The sequence below is a fragment of the Panonychus citri genome, unplaced genomic scaffold (genome assembly GCF_014898815.1).
Source record: "Panonychus citri isolate SS breed McGregor unplaced genomic scaffold, ASM1489881v1 Contig00077, whole genome shotgun sequence".
NCBI classification, from domain to species: Eukaryota; Metazoa; Arthropoda; class Arachnida; order Trombidiformes; family Tetranychidae; genus Panonychus; species Panonychus citri.
The window spans coordinates 1-20,335 of record NW_026515482.1 but is presented as its reverse complement, the minus strand read 5'-3'; the positions used below and the strand labels follow the sequence as shown (position 1 = coordinate 20,335).

The window sequence follows — 20,335 nt, the reverse complement described above, 5'->3', positions numbered from 1 at the left end:
ATTGATTCTTGTTGGAGAAAAATGTCCATTCGTCTATCATCTGTTGAACTACACTCATGAGATAAATAATCGATCAATATTTCAGCTTCAAATTGACAACTTGGACAAACAAAAGAGTCCTTAGATTTTTTAGCTGGCGATTGCTCAAAAATGTCCATTCTTTTACAATTACCCACACAACAATGATGAGATAAATAATCCCCGAGGTTAGAATATGAATGAAAGCAACAAGTGCACTTCATAACCTGAAAATAGATAATTAGTTATACATTAAAAAATTACACGATAAATGAATGAGAAAGAAGATTAAAATTGATTTCAATATTTAATAATTTTTTAAATAAAACTTCCAGTGATTTACACCTCTTTTCAATACAGAAATGGTTTCATTAATTCTTGATATAACAATAAAGTTTTTAGAATTTTTAACTAATTTTCTTTTTGCTCTTTCAAGTTTGATTATTTTTCCATAGAGTTCGATAATTTTAGATTTAACTCTTCCTCGCATTACAACTTTCCTCACTCGCCTTCTCTATCGATAAACTCTTCCCAAAGTCGCTCGAATCGCCCTCCGTCCAATTCCATAGGATCAAAGAATAGTTATCTATGTTGTATCTATTCATAATTTGTTCAAACTAAAACAAAAATTAAATATTAAAATCAATTTAGGTAGAAAAGATAAACTTACTTCATGAGATAATTCCATTTTCTGGTACAGTTAGCTTACAATTAGATCCCCAAACACTAGAAATAATGAAACATGAATGAGAAAAAACTTTCAAGATCTCGGGTTTTATATCATCCTTGACCGTTAAATTTATCATTTGAATTACAACCACTCACCGTGCATCATTTAATTTGAGGCGGAGCTTAACCTCTGCAAGTTTTTCCCGAGCTGATTTATGTATTTTATGATCAATGATTAAGTCTGGTCTAAAATACCCTCGAATGGAATGATAATATTGAGTTACATCTTCCACATTGCTATTCCATGTAGAAAAACAATAATCTATTTGTTTAACTGTAAACAATTGTTCATATTTTTTGTATTCAAAAAAAGCTATCTCAAGAGAAAAAGCGTATTTAGTAAATTGAAGTTTCATCTCTGGAATAACTATAGTTTTTTATGGATGGAATAAGATTAACTGGCTCAAAATAAGGTCGGATTTTTGGCTCAATGTGCCATCCACGATTTTTAAGTTCCTCTCGCTTTATCCGTTCCATACACCCTGGTTTTCGAGGTTGACGATCACCATCAATGTCAATACCAACAACATGTAACATTATATTCCGTATTTTCGAAAAACACAAACCACAGTAAACACACATCCATTGCCATCGCCAATCGTTGTTACCTAAATTTTCATTTACTAAATAAAAACAATGAAAAATAAATTTTTCTCACAAATAAGAACTCACCATATGGAGATGAAATAATCCGCATTTTTGGTCTAAACTTTGGCGGACAGGCACGATTTATTAAAGGAAAAAGGTCAAATTCTTTTATACCGAAACACGGATTTTCAAACCGAAAAATATCATGAGGATGACGATTTTTTTCTTCATCTTCTAACCTTTCTTTCACACACTTTAGGTATATCTCATCACTAAACATGATTATCAATTGAGGAAAATCTAGAAAGAAATTGATATTTATCCCGTTTTTTGCGCACGTTACTGAGTTTAAACAAGAGATTGAAGTAGAAGAGAAAAAGTTTAATGAAAAAACAAAAAGGTAGTGCATTCTGGGTACAAATCAGATTTAGATATGATTAGGTATATCTGGGTGGTATCGATTTACGTTTTCTTTGATATATTTACGTTCGAACTTTTTGAATCCAATATACAAAAGATAATCAAGATAATTAATTTCGGATTTGATCCACATATTCTCCCATTCTGATCGTCCATTGAATCGCATTTCAATTTCTAATAGTTTTTTGTGACCAAATATTGTAGCATAATCATTGATGAATTGTTTTTTCTCGTCGGTCAACCACTCATCAGCTGCTTTTTTCATTGTGTGTAGAAGTAACCAAAACTTCAAGTCGGTCATAACCGGGACAATTTCGATGTTTTCCTGAAATAAGTAAAAAAAAGATTGTTAAATTAGTAAAGTAACAATTATTTAAATTAGAAAAATAGATGAATAAACTCACCATTATTAGTTAGTTGAAATATTTAATTTGAAGCGTACTTTTCAAGCTATAAATTTGCTTTGATAATTTCCACTGTTTAATTTTTCTTTATATAGCAATGGTGAAGGTTGTCTTGAATGCATCAATGATATCGCGATTTTGAGATAATAAAATTTGAAACAGATCGATATAATTATAATTAATTCACTTTTAATTAATTCAGTTTTTAAATCAGTCTTAATTAATTCATTGGTTTGTTTCTAGAAAAATGCACATTTTTTTGATTAAAATGAAGTCTTCCCACAACTGTTCTTTAAAATAATCTATCTCGGTTTTTAACCAAAGGTTCGCCCATTCATCTTTGTTATTTGTCTCCAGTTGTAATTCCATTGTTTTAATGGAATCATAGTAGGAGAGAAAGGATTTGTACATAGCATGGAGATCGATATGGTTGTACTTAACCACCGCCTTCCTTATCTGGAAAAGAATCTTCCAAAAGGTGTCATCATTAAGATTGACAGTCTTGTAAGAAAAATCCTAAGAAAAAAGAAAAAAGAAAAAAGAGAAAGAAATGATATTAACGGTTGACCAAGATAAAAAGAAACAAAACTCACCATTTTAAGGTTCAAGATTTGTTCAAGGTTTCAATCAAAGGATAAAAACAAAATGAAAGAAAATGATTTTTCGCTCGTCATTTTATTCAGTTGCAAGACATTATCTTCATTGACGATCATTGCTTTGAGCATATAAATTAGATACATTTTATCTCTTTTTAAGATAATCTTATAATCCTATCCTAAGGGGATAATTAAACTTATTGCAACATCTTGATAGCATTTTGGTGAATCTCTAACATAACCTGAGGGTCTATTATAAATATAATTAATTATCCTTTAGTTAATCTTAAAGCTATAATTCATTGATAAGAGCAAAGATAAAATGGTTAACTTAGCTGCTTTCGATTAAGCACCCACCCTACACCACGTGGAGGTGTTAACCTTGTAGGGCACCTGAAAAGAAATAAACAATGAAAAAATGATGAGTAATAGATAATCATTTGAGTAGTGCTGTTTAATTTTGTCAATTTCGATAAAATAACCAATGGTTACAAATTTCTAATGATTACAAATTTATAAAAGTAAAAAAGATAAAAGCAAAATTTATGTATTACAAATGTATTACAATGAAAAAGAATGAATTGTATTAATCACCAATTATTTCAGGATTGGTGATTTTGTGATTTTTCGTAAAATGCCGATTGAATTCACACAATTTTCCGTGGTATCGGATCATCAAAACCATAAGATGGATCGTTTATAATGATTCTCGCCCATGGATCTCTAAGAGGATTATGGATACGCGCCATTAAATTGTCGATTTCGATCCTTTTCGAGCAAACAGTTGCGAATCTATTTGTAGAATCGTCTCTCCCAAAGATGTGACGAACAAGAAGGTCAGCTCTACATTTAGTAGTGAAACAGTAACCGCATTCAAAAGCATAAGGGTATTTTTTGATGAAATCATTATGAAATTTCTGGGTTTGGCTGACAAAAACAAGTTGTTTTTTCTCTTCTTCTGGAAGATCCTCGTATTTTCTACGCTTCAACGATGTATTGTTTCTCTCATCGTAATCAACTAAATCTTTCTGTTCGAAAAGAGGGTCTTTATAGCGACCTCTCCAATAAGGTTTGCCTTGATATTCAATGATTTCAATAAGAGTACTTTCAGCATAGGATAGATTTTTGAACTTTACTATTTGATTTGTCCGCACCTAAATGATAAAAGTTTCAAATTATTGTCGATAAATTGTGTGGATATCAGTAAACTTACGTTTTCGCCCGTTGGGTATCGTAAAACCAATTCGGCATGACCACCAACATATTCTTCCTCGTTATACTCATCTGAATTAGCAGCTGAAGTAGAGGGGACCGAAGGTGCTAATGTAGGCGAAGATGGAATCAAAGGGGTCGTTGTTGAGCGTAAATTATATCTAGTTTGCTGATCAAAATTTTGTGTCCCTATTGATTCACTCGTGATGTCTTGTTGCAGAGAATCTGATACGATGGAAAGAGGACCGGGGCTTTCATCAGAGGCGGACGTGTTGTTTTCTTGGGATGAGAAGAAAGAAATATGAAATTAAGATGCTAAGTCCCAATAGGTGATAAAATCTAATCCCCAAATTTAAATTGATTGAAACTCATGTCGATTAATACTACTATTATTCCCTATCATTTGACACCCTAATCATTTGTCGCTGACGACTTGAACATAATCTATTGTCAGTAGCTATTAACATAATGTTAAGTTCCAATAGGTGATAAAATCTTATCCCCAAATTTAAATTGATTGAAACTCATGTCGATTAATACTACTATTATTCCCTATCATTTGACACCCTAATCATTTGTCGCTGACGACTTGAACATAATCTATTGTCAGTAGCTATTAACATAATGTTAAGTTCCAATAGGTGATAAAATCTTATCCCCTGATTCAAATTGATTGAAACTCATGTCGATTAATACTACTATTACTTCCTATCATTTGACACCCTAATCATCTGTCGCTGACGACTTGAACATAATCTATTGTCAGTAGCTAATATCATAATGTTAAGTTCCAATAGGTGATAAAATCTTATCCCCTGATTCAAATTGATTGAAACTCATGTCGATTAATACTACTATTACTTCCTATCATTTGACACCCTGATCATCTGTCGCTGACGACTTGAACATAATCTATTGTCAGTAGCTATTAACATAATGTTAAGTTCCAATAGGTGATAAAATCTTATCCCTGATTCAAATTGATTGAAACTCATGTCGATTAATACTACTATTACCCTATCATTTGACACCCTAATCATCTGTCGCTGACGACTTGAACATAATCTATCAGTAGCTAATATCATAATGTTAAGTCCCAATAGGTGATAAAATCTTATCCCTGATTCAAATTGATTGAAACTCATGTCGATTAATACTACTATTACTTCCTATCATTTGACACCCTAATCATTTGTCGCTGACGACTTGAACATAATCTATTTTTATTATCACAATAATTGACATGTTATATTTCGATTCCTAAGGCAAACTCACCTGCAGAACTAGTTTCAGATGTTGATGGAGCAGTGATTCGTTGTTCAAACGCATTCGTCTGGCCGCTCGCAGTTCATTTAATCGGTTTTCGGTCTCTGATCTCTCTTCATCCTCTTCCACAGTGAGTTGGTGAGCTTCCGGTTGGGTCGTTTGAGGATTCTCATTTTGTTGATCAGTTGCTAATATAGGAAAAATGTTCATAATCAATGTTAATAGTCATGGTAAAGTTTTATTCAAAAGGAAAAAAAATTGTCACCACCGTGGTTTGAACGTATTCCCTTGCATACACAAAGCTAACGTCTTACCACTATGCTATCATTCAGATTCAACTGAAAAATTTTTAAAATCGGAGTTTTAATAGTGTCTTGTAGTCAAAATTAGGTGCATGGTGTTTTTTTCTATTCATGAGGGTCACCTCATTTCATCAAAATTCATGATTTTAGACTATAACAATGATTTAAATTAACTTATGTTAGCTAAAACAACTCACCAGATCTACTTTGAGGGTTGTTCATATTCGCGTTGCTTGATGAATTTAGATTTTCATCAAAACCATACCTTTAATGATTGAAAATGATTAAGCGTTAGTCTTAATATAAAACATTCTTATTAAAATTCTTACCCAGAATGAATAGATAAGTGATTGGTAGTTTGAAAAACATGATTGATAATATAAATTCAGTTTTGAAAAGATTTTAGCAAAAGAATTCACAATGAAACAGCTACAGGAGTAAACAAAATATCTTTAAAGATTCATTAAAGAATGAATCCAGTATCATGTACGTGTATATTGTAAGAGCGCGAAATTCAATGAACATTTTTTTCTGGTTTATGATTATTATTGAATTATTTCCCCCTTTCATTTTCAGGATAATTATTTTACCCCCACTTCCGCTTCTGAGTGGCTCAGAAGCGGAGGTTTTATTACTACTAATGTCACTATAAAATATTGACACGCGCATTAGAATCTCTTCACCATTCATATGAATAAAGTTTATGAACCTCATGAGTTGAGGTAGATATTGTTTTCGAGTTTCATCAACTGCGCACCACCGAACAATAGCTTCGAACATCTGCAACTCCGAAGAAACAACCAAATCCATTTTTAATAAGCGTTCCAATAAAGAAACTGAAAATTTTAGATATGATTTTGTATGAGAGATTGGACAGAAATACTTCCTAATAAAGGAATTAATCTTCTCTTCATGTATCTGTAATTATTTATATTTATGTTTTAATGCTTCGTTTAATTTGATTTACTTTTCTACGTCTAATATTTTTCTTTGTCAAAAGGTTCTTTTCATTTTCAAAAAAAAATTCAATACAAATCAATATTCAATCAATAATAATAATTTAATAGTTGAACAAACACTCGAAGTAACTGTTGAGCTACAAACTTGCAGTTCAAGACTTGAAGTTTTTCTGCAGAGAATTACTTAAACCTAAATCCTGACCGAATCTTAAAATCTCATGGTCACGTTATTTTTTTTATCCAATCAGATTCTTTGTCTATGTTTTTTGAACATAATTTTCATTTTAATGTTTACATTAATTTAATTGTAATTAAAATTATTAAATTTAATTAATTAATTGTGTTTTATTTATATTTACATTAAATTTTTATTTTAATTTTATTCGTTTTTGGCCATGGCATCAATGGTAAGTTTTAATTTTTTTCTTAATCAGTGTTTTTTTAATATTTTAACCCTTTTCTTTTTTCTATTGTTTTTATATATATATAGAGCTCGGTAGCGATGGGCGCCGGTGGTTTCACCCCACCAAGGGATGAGGATTCCTCCGATTAGGATGGCCCAATCCCCCAATTATTGACTCCGGTCCCGAGGACACTGGAGATGAAGACGAAGAAGATAGTGGATATTTCCATTCAATTAAAAAGATAGAGGGATCTTATTTAAAACGAAACCCTGAATCTGATGAAAGTAAGTTCACCTGTGGATATTATGTGGATATTTATAATTAATCTTGTTTTTCTTTTCTGATCTTTTAACATTGGAATTAGTCAAGCGAGTCAAATGGATGGACTCCGATGTCTGGGCTCGTGATGTTGACGCTCCTCATCTCCCCTTCCGTGGTTACGTCAACCCTAAATGGAAGAATGTAGTGGACTTAACTGTCCCTCCAAAAAATGTAAGTTATCTTAGCATCTCACAGATATTATTATGACAATTATAATCTTACTTTCCGTATTTTAATCATTTTTTTGTGTTTTCTAGGTTAATTCGAGGAAAAAAAATCCGGCAAAAAATTGCCAATTCTGTGGTCAGCAGTATTCATGCACTGACCACGAGGTCAACCTCTGCCGGGCTCCTGGCTCTTTAAAGCACACTTGTGGTGCTTCCTGTGGTGAAGGCTGTCCAGGTCGAATCACCTATATATGGGAATCACCCAATATGATTCCCAGGATCGGCGCCATTCAAATCTTGGTCGTCCACGACAAGGATAGGTAATTATTACAACCTGTGGATATTATGTGGATATTTAATTTTTTCTTTTCTTCCTTTTCAGATTCATTCATTATTATTTTTTCAATTGCTTGATGCCAAAGATCAAAATTATTTTCATTAAATGATTCAATTTATTAACTAATTTTTTCTATTATTGTTTGAAGTTTTTTACATTGATTTTTCTTTGGAACGTTAAATCTCTGTTTTATAATTTTTCGTAGGTTTCCAGAAGTTTTCGCATTAGTTAGTGCTTTTGATTTTCTTCTTAGCGCTAAGATGGATGGCTTTATCGGTTTAATAACATCATTTATCAGCTGTAATTCTTTATCATTAACTGTAGAAGTGACCAAGGCAGTGAATGAGTTAATCAATCGTCTTGTTCTTTGCTCGAGTGACAGCTTTTCTGTCTTTCCGGTTTTTTGGCAATGAGCTCGAAATCATATCTGCTTCAATCTGCTGGTCATTATTCTCAACTATCATTAGATTATTATCTTCATTATCTTTCGTTGAGCAGTTCATGTGAATGAAGTGAATATGTTTGCAAATATTCGAGGAAACGCAATAATCAGCGCATGAACAAATGAAGCAATGATAACAAATTTTACATTGTTCACACGAATTATTACAACAAATGTTGTTATTTGTGTCTCTGATTGTATAAATTTCACCTTGCTCTGGTATTACAATTGACCATTGGTTGGATTCTGTCTCAGCCCACTGATATTCTTCAGAAATGGCAGCAATGTGGCGTTGCTTGTTTTTCCAACTATGATTACTTCTCGTCCCTTTTTCAAGGCGGATGAGACGATTAAATTCATAGTCAAGTAACATACTCATCAAGCCTGTAACTGCGACATCCAACCGCTTCACTTGCTTTCCTTTGTAAAATTGATACTAACTTAGGACTTATCCGAAATGTGTAGTAAATACTACATACTACTCTAGATAGTATTTACTAGATAGAAAATACTTAAAAGTAGCATCCGAATCACTTACTAGTTAGAGCGCCATCTATCGTAATTCCAATGTTTCATCAATACAAAAACATCAATTAAAGGATTATTTAATTTTTTTATCTATTTTAATTAAATTAATAGATTCAGTACTGTCGAAAATTAATCAAATCTTATCTTTAAAAATGATTATCTAAAATTTTTGTTTATGGGAGGCTTATTTTCATGAAAAAAATATGTAAAATCCTTGTTTACCTTAGCAACCCAAAAGTTGTGTGAAGGGATGAAAAGTAGATGAGCAAAAACACCGACTAGATTTCTACCCTTATACTATCCCTAATGCCATGGTAACCACTAAATAATTGTAAATTTTCAGATTCGGACTGTACTACTTGTATGGAGCTACTAGTTAGTGTTAGCAACTAGTAAAAACTACTCATTTCGGATAAGTCCTTATTGATAAGTTTTCTTAATATCGATAAAAAATGTTTAAATTAGAATCAAGTAAAAATTTTTGTAAGATATTTTTTTACTTACTTATTTAAGCTTTCCAGATGCATATTAGTGTTTATTCCTAATCCCTTTCGGTAACAATTAGCCCACAGTTTACGTCATTTTGTGTAATGAGACTGTAAATATTCAGCGAATTTCAATGTTTGCTGATCTGCTAACAGATATTCAATGTAACGAGAATATTCTGTTTCAAATTCACTTTCATTGTGAGTCTTATTATCTTCGGTAAACTTGTTCTAACTTCTCCTCACTTATTGAGATCAGGAATTTTTTTATAATTTCTCTACCATGAATGAATTATTTGCCAAGCACAAATCAACTGATTCTCAGGGTTATTCATCACCGCGCACCATGCATTAAAATAAGCGGGATAATCATCAGACATGAATGTGCGAGTTTCAATCACACCAATAGTATCCTTTATGGCTCTGAAAAACTTGATGAATGTCTCTGTGTCTATTCTCTCTGAGAGGAGAAATGCGACTGAAAACCCATAACTGTATCAATCGATATGTGGATAATAACATCAGAAAGAGAGAGAGAGAAATAGAAGAAAGAGAAAAATCGAGAGAGAGAGAGAGAGGAGATTAAGAAAATGAGAGAAAACTTATACTCACTTGTTATCATCAATAACTAAAATCGTAGTTAATTGGAATTGATGAGCATTCGTACCATGTGTTGAGTCAATGCTTATGATTTTTTGTCCGTATTTTTGAACATGAAACATTGTGTCTCATTCATTATCGCAAGCATGAATTGATTGTGACCTTTCTCGCATAATAATACTGAGTTCTTCGGCAGTTCCTCAAATTGTTCCATCCACATTTCGACGCTCAAAATATCATCAGAATATTTTTTTACATTATTCAATAAATGTAAAGATGCATCAATATTTTAGATATCTTTAGCCGTAACAAGGTGTTTTCTTTCTAATTTAGATTCGAGTGAAGCTCGTATATTATTAAGAACCACCGACCTTGGAACTTGTGATGCTAGCTCAGTGGCAATCAATTCATGATCATGTTCAGGGACATCAAGAAATTTAAGTTTACATTCATGTCCAACATGAGTTGAAGTGAACTCGACTGAAACCGAACCACTCTAAGATTTTTAATCGCTTTAATGAAAGCTGGACATCGACTTCCTATTTTTTAGTCCCCTGAACTCTTTCTTGTCGCTTCTGAGCTTTTGAATCGTATGATCCACTTCCACAACAAGTATAATAATAAACTTCTGTTTCTTTAGTTTTACGGGCACCTCGGAAACTTATGAAGCTCGAGTTTTCATCAGCTTCTAACTTGAGTTTCCAATCAAGAAAATCTATTTAAAATAACATAGATGTGGATATTATGGGGATACTATCAATCTGTTAAAAGTCCTTTCACAAATATCACACAAAAACTTAGAGGAATCACAATTATCCATAATATAACATAATCTAATTTAATTTTAAATTTAAAAACAATTAAAAACATTTAATTAAATCAAATATAAAGAGTGAATAGGAAATACTATTGTTAATTCTGCCATCTATTGGAATAAATCATAATCAGGAAGATTTAAAGATTCGGTCAGAATTCAGGCCTACGTCAGAGAATTAAGCTGCTTTTAGATAAGAAAGGAAAAATGATTTCCACTACTTTCGCCATCTACCAGATGGAAGCGTGAATCTTCAATTGAGAAAATTAAACAGGACATTTGAGCTTCGACATTGAGAAGATACATTATTTGTATTAAATATATGCAGAGATTATTAGCAATAAAATCAGAATTTGGCTAAGAATAGATACTTTTAGGAATCAAAATATCAGTGAGAATTATAATCAAGCCAGCGAATAGTCATCTAAAATCCAAAAATCGCTCATTATTTAACTTACGAACTTTTACCTGCTCCATCGATTGATGTTCCGATCTGTTGGTTAACTTTTTGGGTCGGTTCACGATCACTAAACGTTTTCATAAGGAAAGAAAATAAAACTCATTTTAACCTTTCTTAGGTTTTGGTAACACCGTTACTAACTACTTTTATTGATTAATACAATTTTACTGTATGAGCGTTATCGGTTTATACGGCAACTGATAATGTTAAGTACTTGGTTTATAATTTTTCTAAACCTAACAAACGGTTGGTAACAATTATCAAATGGGATCATCTAATGATTTAATATCACTACATCTCCGTCAGCTCATTTCTGAGCAGTCCCTGTGAATGGTAAAGGTGCATTCCAATCACCTTCAGTCGGTGCTTCAATGGGAGGTAATTTAAATACTTTATTGGATTTCCTTTTTCTCTTTTTTGAACCAACTTGATCAACGGATCTCGATGTTGTTTCAACTTGACTGGTGTTTCGTGAAAAGCCTATTGTAGAAGAAAGTTATGGTCCTTGTTGATCTTGAGAAGACCATGATGATTATGATGAACATGGTTTATTTAGAATTTGCAGGAATTTATTGTACTCTTCCCAATGTTTAAAATTCTTATTTGTCTTCACGAAGGATGAGACTTCATCAGGGCTCGAAACATTTCATTACCTTTTTTCATGCTAAGGTGTTTTCTTTAAAGTTTAATAGTAAAACAAGCGTCTAGAGCGGGGTTGTGACTATCTATTGGATTATCATTGTCTCTTTTTAATCCTTGTGAAGATGGAAAATAAAATTGGACCAATTTACATAATGCAGAACCTCCAAATAGTTGTTGTACATTTACCAAATTACTCAATATTTACTCAATTTCCCGTTCCTTTAAATCAGCTGATGTGATTCCAATTTTCAGTAGCTCTTTGTCATGAGAAACGAAAATCAATCCCCTTTTATCTGCACATGCGAGTAGAATATTTTTCTTTATTTCTTCCAAGGGTTTACCACTTTTGACTTGTTGGGCTTGGACGCTAGAGATGGGTGTTGTAAGGTAATTAATGTCATTGCTTTTGACGAAGGCACTGTAAATGACTTGAGCCCCTAGCAAAGCACTTGCGAACCAAGCGGCAAGGACTATCAGCTTTTTCATCTGTAGAGAGACCTTCGGTATCAATGGCTAACGTTTTTTTCAGGTTGTTTTCTGGACCAATAGGATTTAATTTATCTAGCATCTTGAAATCTATATTGCCAGTGTTTTTCCAAAAGATAGGATGATCGACTCTATCTTTCTGTCGATAATCGTGTCGTTTTGGGTTCGAGATTATAAGGTTAACCCTTGGTTGCTCAGGTTCCTCTTTTCTTAGCCAGGGACAGGCAGCAATTAGATGATCACCCTCGAGACAAGCGGCACAGAAAGTACAATCTTTTTCTAAATGGCTATAGCGGAAGCAAATGCTACAGTGAATTTCTCTTACCCTGTCCTTCACTGGACAATTGTCTAAGAGTTTCATTAACTGTAAATATCCTCTTTTCAAATTATCATCAGTAGCAGCGGAGATGGTAACTTTGGCATATACTCGATGGTCTAACTGGGTGCATTGAAATCTGAACCATTGGTCATTCCTATCGCTGGGTGAAATCGGAACACCATAAGAGTTGCAGACTCGACGTAGATATCGGGTTAAAATGAGTAAATTTAGTATAAATGTAAATGGGAGACTATCACCAGGCATCTAATAGGAGAGGGAGAAATCGCCGATTCGGAGAGACATTGATCGGGATATTTTCAATACTTGATTGGGACAAGGTCGAGTAATATTTAAAATGGTAAGATTGTGACCATAACAATAAACGTAAAAATCTTCATTGACGATTTTTGTTTGGGATTTTTTAATTTGGAATTTGTAAGAGCCAATTTGAATACAATCCGATAATTTCCAGAGTCCAGCCTCAGGCACCTTGTGACAGAATTTTCCAGTTTCAAAATTTAGTTTTTTTGTGGTGATAGTTTGATGTCAATAGGGAAAATTCGTTCTCGTCCATAGATTAGATAAAATGGGGAAGATTTAGTGTTGCTAATGGTTGCGGTGTTGTAAGCGAAGGTGATGCGAGGTAACATTTGTGTCTATTTGGATTTGTTTTCAGAGCAATAATGAATTAACATTTGACAGAGTGTTCGGTTTACTCTTTCAGTTAATCCGTTGGTTCGAGGATGATAAGTGTTGAAAATTGCAATTTTGATGTCATAAATTCACTTAATTTTTGGATGATTGATGAAGTGGAATTGGTACCTTGATCAGACAATATGGAGGAGGGGCAACCATGACTAGAGAGGATATTTTCGATTAAAAATTTTGCAGTTACCGGGGCGGTCTTGTGAGTGAGCGCCTTGGTCTCAACCCACCGAGTAAAATAGTCAGTGGCCACAATGATATACTTTTTGCCAGATGAGAAGGGCAATATATCGCCATATAGGCCAACAATATCGATGCCGAGCTTCTCAAATGGTCGTCCAACGTGAATCGATTTCATGGGAGCATCATGTTTAATTTGTTATTTAAATTGACAATCACGACAATTTTTTATGTAATTTGTAATTACAGTAAACTCTCGGTTAATGCATAACTCGATAAATGCATAAAATTGTGGGTTAAATCGCAGCTAATTCCCACTAGGTGGCGTTAGAATAGACGGTAAATGCACAGCCAAAGGCAGAAAAAAACTAACGCCATCTATTGTATATTAACTGCGATTTAACCCACAATTTTATGCATTAAGAGAGTTTGCTGTACTTAATGCATTTTTGGCCAATAATAGCGTTGCCTGACTCTGTTGTAAGTCTGGTAAATTCCACAGTGACCACCAGTCGGATCATCATAATAAGATTAACAATTCATCAATTAGAGTCTCAGGAACGACTTGAACCCATCGACTACCATATTCAGTGATAATTTTTCTTTCAAGAACACCATTTCGAAAACGATGATTATTGATCAATTTTGTTTTTGTTGTTTTATCCAATGAATTTAAATTTGATAATTGGTTAAGTTTGAGTTGAATGAATGGGTCACTCTGTTGCTCGGTCATTAATTTATTCATCTCCTTTGAATCTTCTTGAACCAAGAGGGTGAAGATATCATCCTCTTGTTAGCATTGTTCTAGTTTATCGTTGAATTGAGGATCATAAGTCGGGTAACGGCTGAGGCAATCGGCATAAATTTTTCCCGATTCGTAAATTATTGTAAAATCGAATGATTGTAAGGTGATGGAGTATCTCATAAATCTTGGAAGAAGTTTAGTTTTTGATCTGAGAAAACACAAGGCGCAATGATCGGTTTCAATTTCAAATTTTGACCCCGCAAGGGAATGACGAAATTTTTCAACGGCATAAATGATTGCCAGGCACTCTTTATCAGATATTGGATAGTTAACTTCGGCACCTTGTGATTGTCGACTAGCATAGGCGATCGGTTTCCATTTATTATCGTGTCGCTGAAGGAGAATCGCACCTTAGCCAAAATCAGAGGCATCGGCTCGTAATTGGATCTGGCGATTTGGGTCAAAATGTTCTAGGACATTAGTTGAACAAAGTAATTGTTTTAGTTTTTCAAATGCTGAGTGTTCATCTGATCCCAAACTGAATGGTGCTTCCTTTCGAGTTAACTGAGTCAAAGGCCGGGCGATCTGGCGAAGTCTCTGATAGTAACTTGCGATAATAATATGAGCAAAGGGCAACGAAGGCTCTAACATCACGAATCGAGAGGAATTGGTTAATTCTCAATTTTTCTGATTTTCTCTGGATAAGGCTCTTGGCCGTCTTCACTGACGATGTAACCAAGGTAAAGAATCTTTTTCTTGAAGAAGGTACATTTTTCAGGTTTTAGGGTGAGACCAGCGGTTCTCAATCTATTCAAGACTAATCTGAGTCTATTTGTATGTTCATCCATTGTTTTGCTGAAAATGATGATGTCGTCAATGTAAACCAAACAAGAGTTGTACTTGCGGCCAGCGAGACAAACGTCCATCAATCGTTGGAACGTGGCAGGGGCATTACAAAGTCCAAACGGAATCACTTTATATTCATATACTCCAAATGTAGTGACGAAGGCCGTCTTGATTCGATCAGGCGGATTAACTTCCACTTGATGGTAACCACTTCGAAGGTCGAGTAAACTAAAATATCGTGCACCTTGTAAACAATCCAATGAGGTGTTAATATCTGGTATTGGGTAACGATCCTTCTTCGTTATCGCGTTTAATTTGCGGTAATCGACACTGAGTCTCCAGTCTTTGGTCTTCTTACTGATCAAGACAACAGGTGAGGACCAAGGTGAGAATGACTCAACAATGAGGTCATCTTGTATCATTTCATCGATTAATGATTTTGTTATCTCTCTCTTAGTTGAGCCTTGGATGTAAGTTGCACAGGCGATCGGAGGATGATTGTCGGTGTCAATAGAGTGAGTGAATAAATTGGATCGACCTATTTCTTTTTGGGTCGTTGCAAACACATCTCTGAATTCACTAGCTAATTCATGTAATTTATTTTTATCCTCGTCGCTGACTTCACTGTCAATTTCGAGGTTCAATGAATTACTTATATTATCAACATCAACAGTATCAAATTCACTTTCGGTCATAGGCTCAGATTCACTTAGATCAGTTGCTTCGGTATCAACTTGTCTTGTTGGTTGACTATTTATATGAACTCTACCGGCTGAGCAATCAATTATAATGTTTGCTTTTGACATGACATCTTGACTGACTAGGACACTGAACTACTATGGTAATCGATCAATCACTTGAACTGTTGTTACAATCAATAGAGCTGAATTATTGTCGCTAATCTTAATTGTTATTTCAACTTGGCCAGGATCTGAATTGGCTTATCATTAGCTGCTAAAGGAATCGGACCTTTGTAAGGTTGTAAAGTTAAATTTAATTGATTAACTAGCTCTTTAGTGATTAAGGTCATATCTGAACCTGTGTCAAACATTGCCTCGACTTTCAAATTATCGACTTTAAGCTGTTGATGAATTGGAGTTTTTTCTTGAATATTAAGCAAACAGCTGAAATCGGGGGTCCCTCATCACTACTATAATCATCCTCAGCATCGTAATTACCTTTGGTAATTGCTCTGATGTGAGGACCTTGATTACTTTGGGTAATTGGCTCTGATTGATTCTGATTTTCACTTTGTTTATTCTGATTACGCTCTCTCCAATTTTGGTCATTGTTCGAATGATGATAATTTCTATTGCCTCTTCACCTTTGATTGTAAAATGGTTGTTGATTTGATTGAGATGGGAAACTCGATTGATTGGTTATTATTAGTTTGAGGTGCAAGAGACTGTTGATTAACTGTCGGCTGAGCTGCATAATTTGGTTGACTAATAGTCGAGTGCTCTGTCGCATTCTGTTGATTAGATTGCGAAGGCTGAGTGAGTTGACTGTTGACTGGCTGAAAGCAATTAGTCAGAAGAGCTGAAATTCTGAACCTACAGTTTTCTTCACTATGACCTCGATGACCACAAAAGTTACAGCTAATTCTGTTTGTATTATTGGTTCTTACGGTTAAAGCATTGAGTTTATTCTCTAATTGATCAAACTTTGATTGTAATTGGTAAAGAGTAGACAATAGTTTCTTTTCGATTGAATTTGATTGATTTGATTCTAGGCTAAGGACAAGGTTCGAGATGCTAATTCGAATTGTAGTAACCAGTCAATAACATCTTCATTGTCACCCTTAAAAGGTTCAATAGTCACATGATTTTTTAATAGGTTCGAAAGATTAACACTCATTATTGATGGATTAACTTGATTTGATTGATTTGATTGATTTGATTGACTAAACTGATACTCATTGGACTCAGAATCCAAAGGTTCAGGTCTAGAAATCATTGTAATTGAGAGATGAGAGCAAAATTAATCGCTAATTGATCAAGAGAGAAAACACTTAACAATAATCTAGATTAATTGTTTGAAGCAACTGATTTATGAGCTGATTACAGAGTAAAGCTCAAAGTCAAAAGAAGGTTACATATACTCGTTATATGAAACAAATGAATTTTAAACACAATTTATGAGAAAAGGAAATTAATCTAAGGTTAAGCATACAATTTTTGAAAGGATAAGGCGAGTGAAGAGAGGGTTCAATCAATCCAGAAGATTCAAATTCTTAGTCTTCACTGACTTGAATTCAGGTGATACATTTGTCTTCACTGACAAAATGTGACAAGGTGAGTCTTCACTGACTCGTTTTTCAACTAAATCTTTACCGGATTGGTTGCTATCTTCGATAATTGTATGAGTAAGACCTATCGATTTTAAACGATATTACAGTAAAACCTCTGATAATGGGACTGAGTGGAAATAGCTTATTCTCACTATTTACACAGCATTCGTACGAATAGAAATCATTTATTAATCAAAGAAATTTTCATAATCAAAAGTAACTTGTGAAAGTAAATCTTTCGAGGAACAACTTCCGGAAGAAACATTTGCAAATTCATTGAGAGTATTTTCTAATTCAATTTCATAATCATGTATCATTTCCGGTGTGATATCTAAATTGACGTAACCTGAATGTGACCAACAATTAGTAACAGTTTGACTAGTGATTTCTTTCCAAGCGATATCAATCCAATTAAGCGCATCAAGTAATGTTAGATTCTTCATGATTTCACTTAATTTCCCCATGTTAATTTCAGAAATGAATCTTTTTATCATGAGGTTAAGATATTTAGCCTTAAATGAATGGATTATTCCACTATCAAGAGGTTGAGTGAAACTAGTTGTGTTCGATGGTAGAAACTTGAATGTTATGTTTTCAAACTTGGAAAAATCAACTTTGTGTCCAGAGAAATTATCTAATAATAAAAGAATTTTTTTCCCCTGATTGATTAGTCTTTGGTTCCAATTTGTTAGCCATTCATCAAATAGACTCGTATTCATCCATGAATTTTCTTGAGATCGATAAATAACATTAACATCATCTAACCAACCACCATATGAACACCTTGGTTTTTTTGAACGGCCGATAACTAAAGGTATCTCTTTATCTCCTTTCATATTAACACAGAATAAGATGGAAACTCTCTCATTGAATATTTTATCTCCTCCGTGTTCATGTTTGCTGAAGAAATAAGTTCTGTTAGGAATTTGTCGCCAGAAAAGACCAGTTTCATCACAGTTGTAAATAAATTCAGATTGCCACTCAAGTACTAATCGAGGTATCACTTCACATTTCCATTCGTCGACTTTTCTTTTGTCAACACATTTACTTTCTCCATGAATTTTTCCGAGTCTTAAATTTGTTCTTTTTTTGAATTTTTCGAACCAACCATTACTACACTTTAAGTCTCTTCCAAGTTCGATCGCCTTTTCCTTTGCTACTTCCAGAACTAATTTAGTGCTTACACATAACCCTTTCGATTGACACATTAGAATAAACTCTTTCACTAGATTATCATGTACAATTAGATCCTGATTCTTTTCAATTCTATTAATAATAAAAAAAGAAAAAAAGAAAAAAAATTTAGACTCAAGCTATTGAAACGAATACAACCTTTACCTTGACCTTTTACCATGACCATTCTCGATTGCTGTAAGTATTGATTCCTTGTTAGCTAAACAACGGTAAAGAGACGACCGACCAATATGATAAATACTCTGTAACTGATTATTATCGAACTTATTTGTTTCTAATTTATTAATTAGATTTTCTTTCTCACAATTTAATAAATTTCTTCTTGGCATTTTGTGAATAGAATATGTAAACAAACATGATTACTCTTCTTTGAGGGACCGTATAATCATAAAGTCCCATTTTCGGAGAGTCCCATTATCAGAGGTTTTACTGTAATTATTCTAGATGAGAACCTAAGGTTAGTATTATCTGATTCAATTTGGTAATGGTTACCTTGATCTTTACGTGAATTTCAATGATGGAACGAACTATTTTAAAGGAAATTAGTCAAGAGTTAGAGTCAAAAGAGTCTTCACTAGATATTCACATTGATTTCTGATGATTTGTGCCATCCTCATGAAGAGTTGCGATTAATTAGATTTTGGAAACAAATCGATTTATTGATTTTCTTACCTTAATTGTTCAATAGTTTCTGGTTATGTTGAATTGGGTAATTTATTGGCTATTCTTGGTCCATCAGGAGCAGGTAATTCAGTATATTTATTAGCGGATCTGGTTGATTATTTGTTCCATTATTAACAAATTGTTTCTTTAATTATTTCTTTAGGTGCAACAACTTTACTCGATGTATTGACTGGTCAAAATTTAATGAATGTCATTGTCAATGACCATGATCAAAGTTTAATTATTAATAGTTTTGTGAGTTGACAAAACTCAAGTTGCGATACTTTGGTTGAAGGGCCTAAGAACATCTTCAGGACCTAAGCATATGATAAATGACTCTCTCAATTATCTTAAGTAGCCAATAGAGATTGTCCATAACGACTTTAATCGATCTTAATCTATTTTAAACAAAGATAAAGAGAAAAAAGAAAAGCTTGAGGAAGATGAATAATCTGCTTTACTTTTTCTTTTTTCTTTTGTTTTCTTTGTCTGTGATGATCGATTCTTTCACGGGAGTTGACGATCAATTTACTCGAATCGACCTTTCACAAACCCAATCATATTTTGTGTTTGAAGAGGAAACCTAGTGGTCACCATTTTCTTTTCTCCGTTTGAGTATAAAAGCAAAAGTCTTTGCTGTAGTTTGTTAGTTTCTTATAAGCGATAATTAAAGTGTCTCAAGATGGCCGAGCAACAATGGACATTGTTAGATCCGAAAGTGACAATTGTGAACCGAAAAAAATCTTATGAAATATCTAAACAAAAGTTATCATCGATTCCTTACTTTGTGAAACTATTTGCCGATTCTGATTGTGACACAACCAAAATAGAACTTGATCTTGATGAAAATTCATTTGATAATATTGTTGATTTTATCGTCAACAATCATCTATCAATATCTATGGAAAATGCCTTCTCAATGATGGAAATTGCTGATTATCTCGAAATGGACGATATCAAACAGAAGTATTATGATTGTTTCGTGTCTAATTTCAACATTAAACTATTGGGAGAGTTTTTTGATTTTTATGAGAATCGTGAATACCCTGAGAATTTTACTGAAAATAAGGTGAAATCTTTCATTGGGAAATATTTCGTTCCAATTTCCAACACAAGAGCATTTCTGAAATTTCCTGTTGCTCTAATTGAACGAATTTTAAAAATGAATTTGGTTGTTTCTTACGAGTATCAAATAGTTGAAGCTATTGATCGT

At 33.4% G+C, this 20,335-nt stretch overlaps 1 protein-coding gene and 2 pseudogenes across 1 annotated transcript; 1 reads left to right on the top strand and 2 right to left on the bottom strand.

The window, feature by feature from the left end:
- The first annotated feature begins 6,889 nt into the window (after positions 1-6,889).
- Positions 6,890-7,785, top strand: LOC128386965 (uncharacterized; annotated as a pseudogene).
- Positions 7,786-9,456: 1,671 nt separating this feature from the next.
- On the bottom strand, positions 9,457-11,133 carry LOC128386964 (uncharacterized; annotated as a pseudogene).
- Positions 11,134-17,453: 6,320 nt separating this feature from the next.
- LOC128386771 (tigger transposable element-derived protein 6-like) lies at positions 17,454-18,512 on the bottom strand. The gene has a single exon (XM_053345845.1). The coding sequence runs from the start codon at positions 18,471-18,473 to the stop codon at positions 17,454-17,456; it is 1,020 nt and encodes a 339-aa protein (XP_053201820.1). The 5' UTR covers positions 18,474-18,512.
- Positions 18,513-20,335: the final 1,823 nt, after the last annotated feature.

Excerpts from the sequence above, each read along its gene's own strand:
- LOC128386771 (XM_053345845.1), bottom strand. The coding sequence starts at position 18,473 with ATGTGTCAATCGAAAGGGTTATGTGTAAGCACTAAATTAGTTCTGGAA.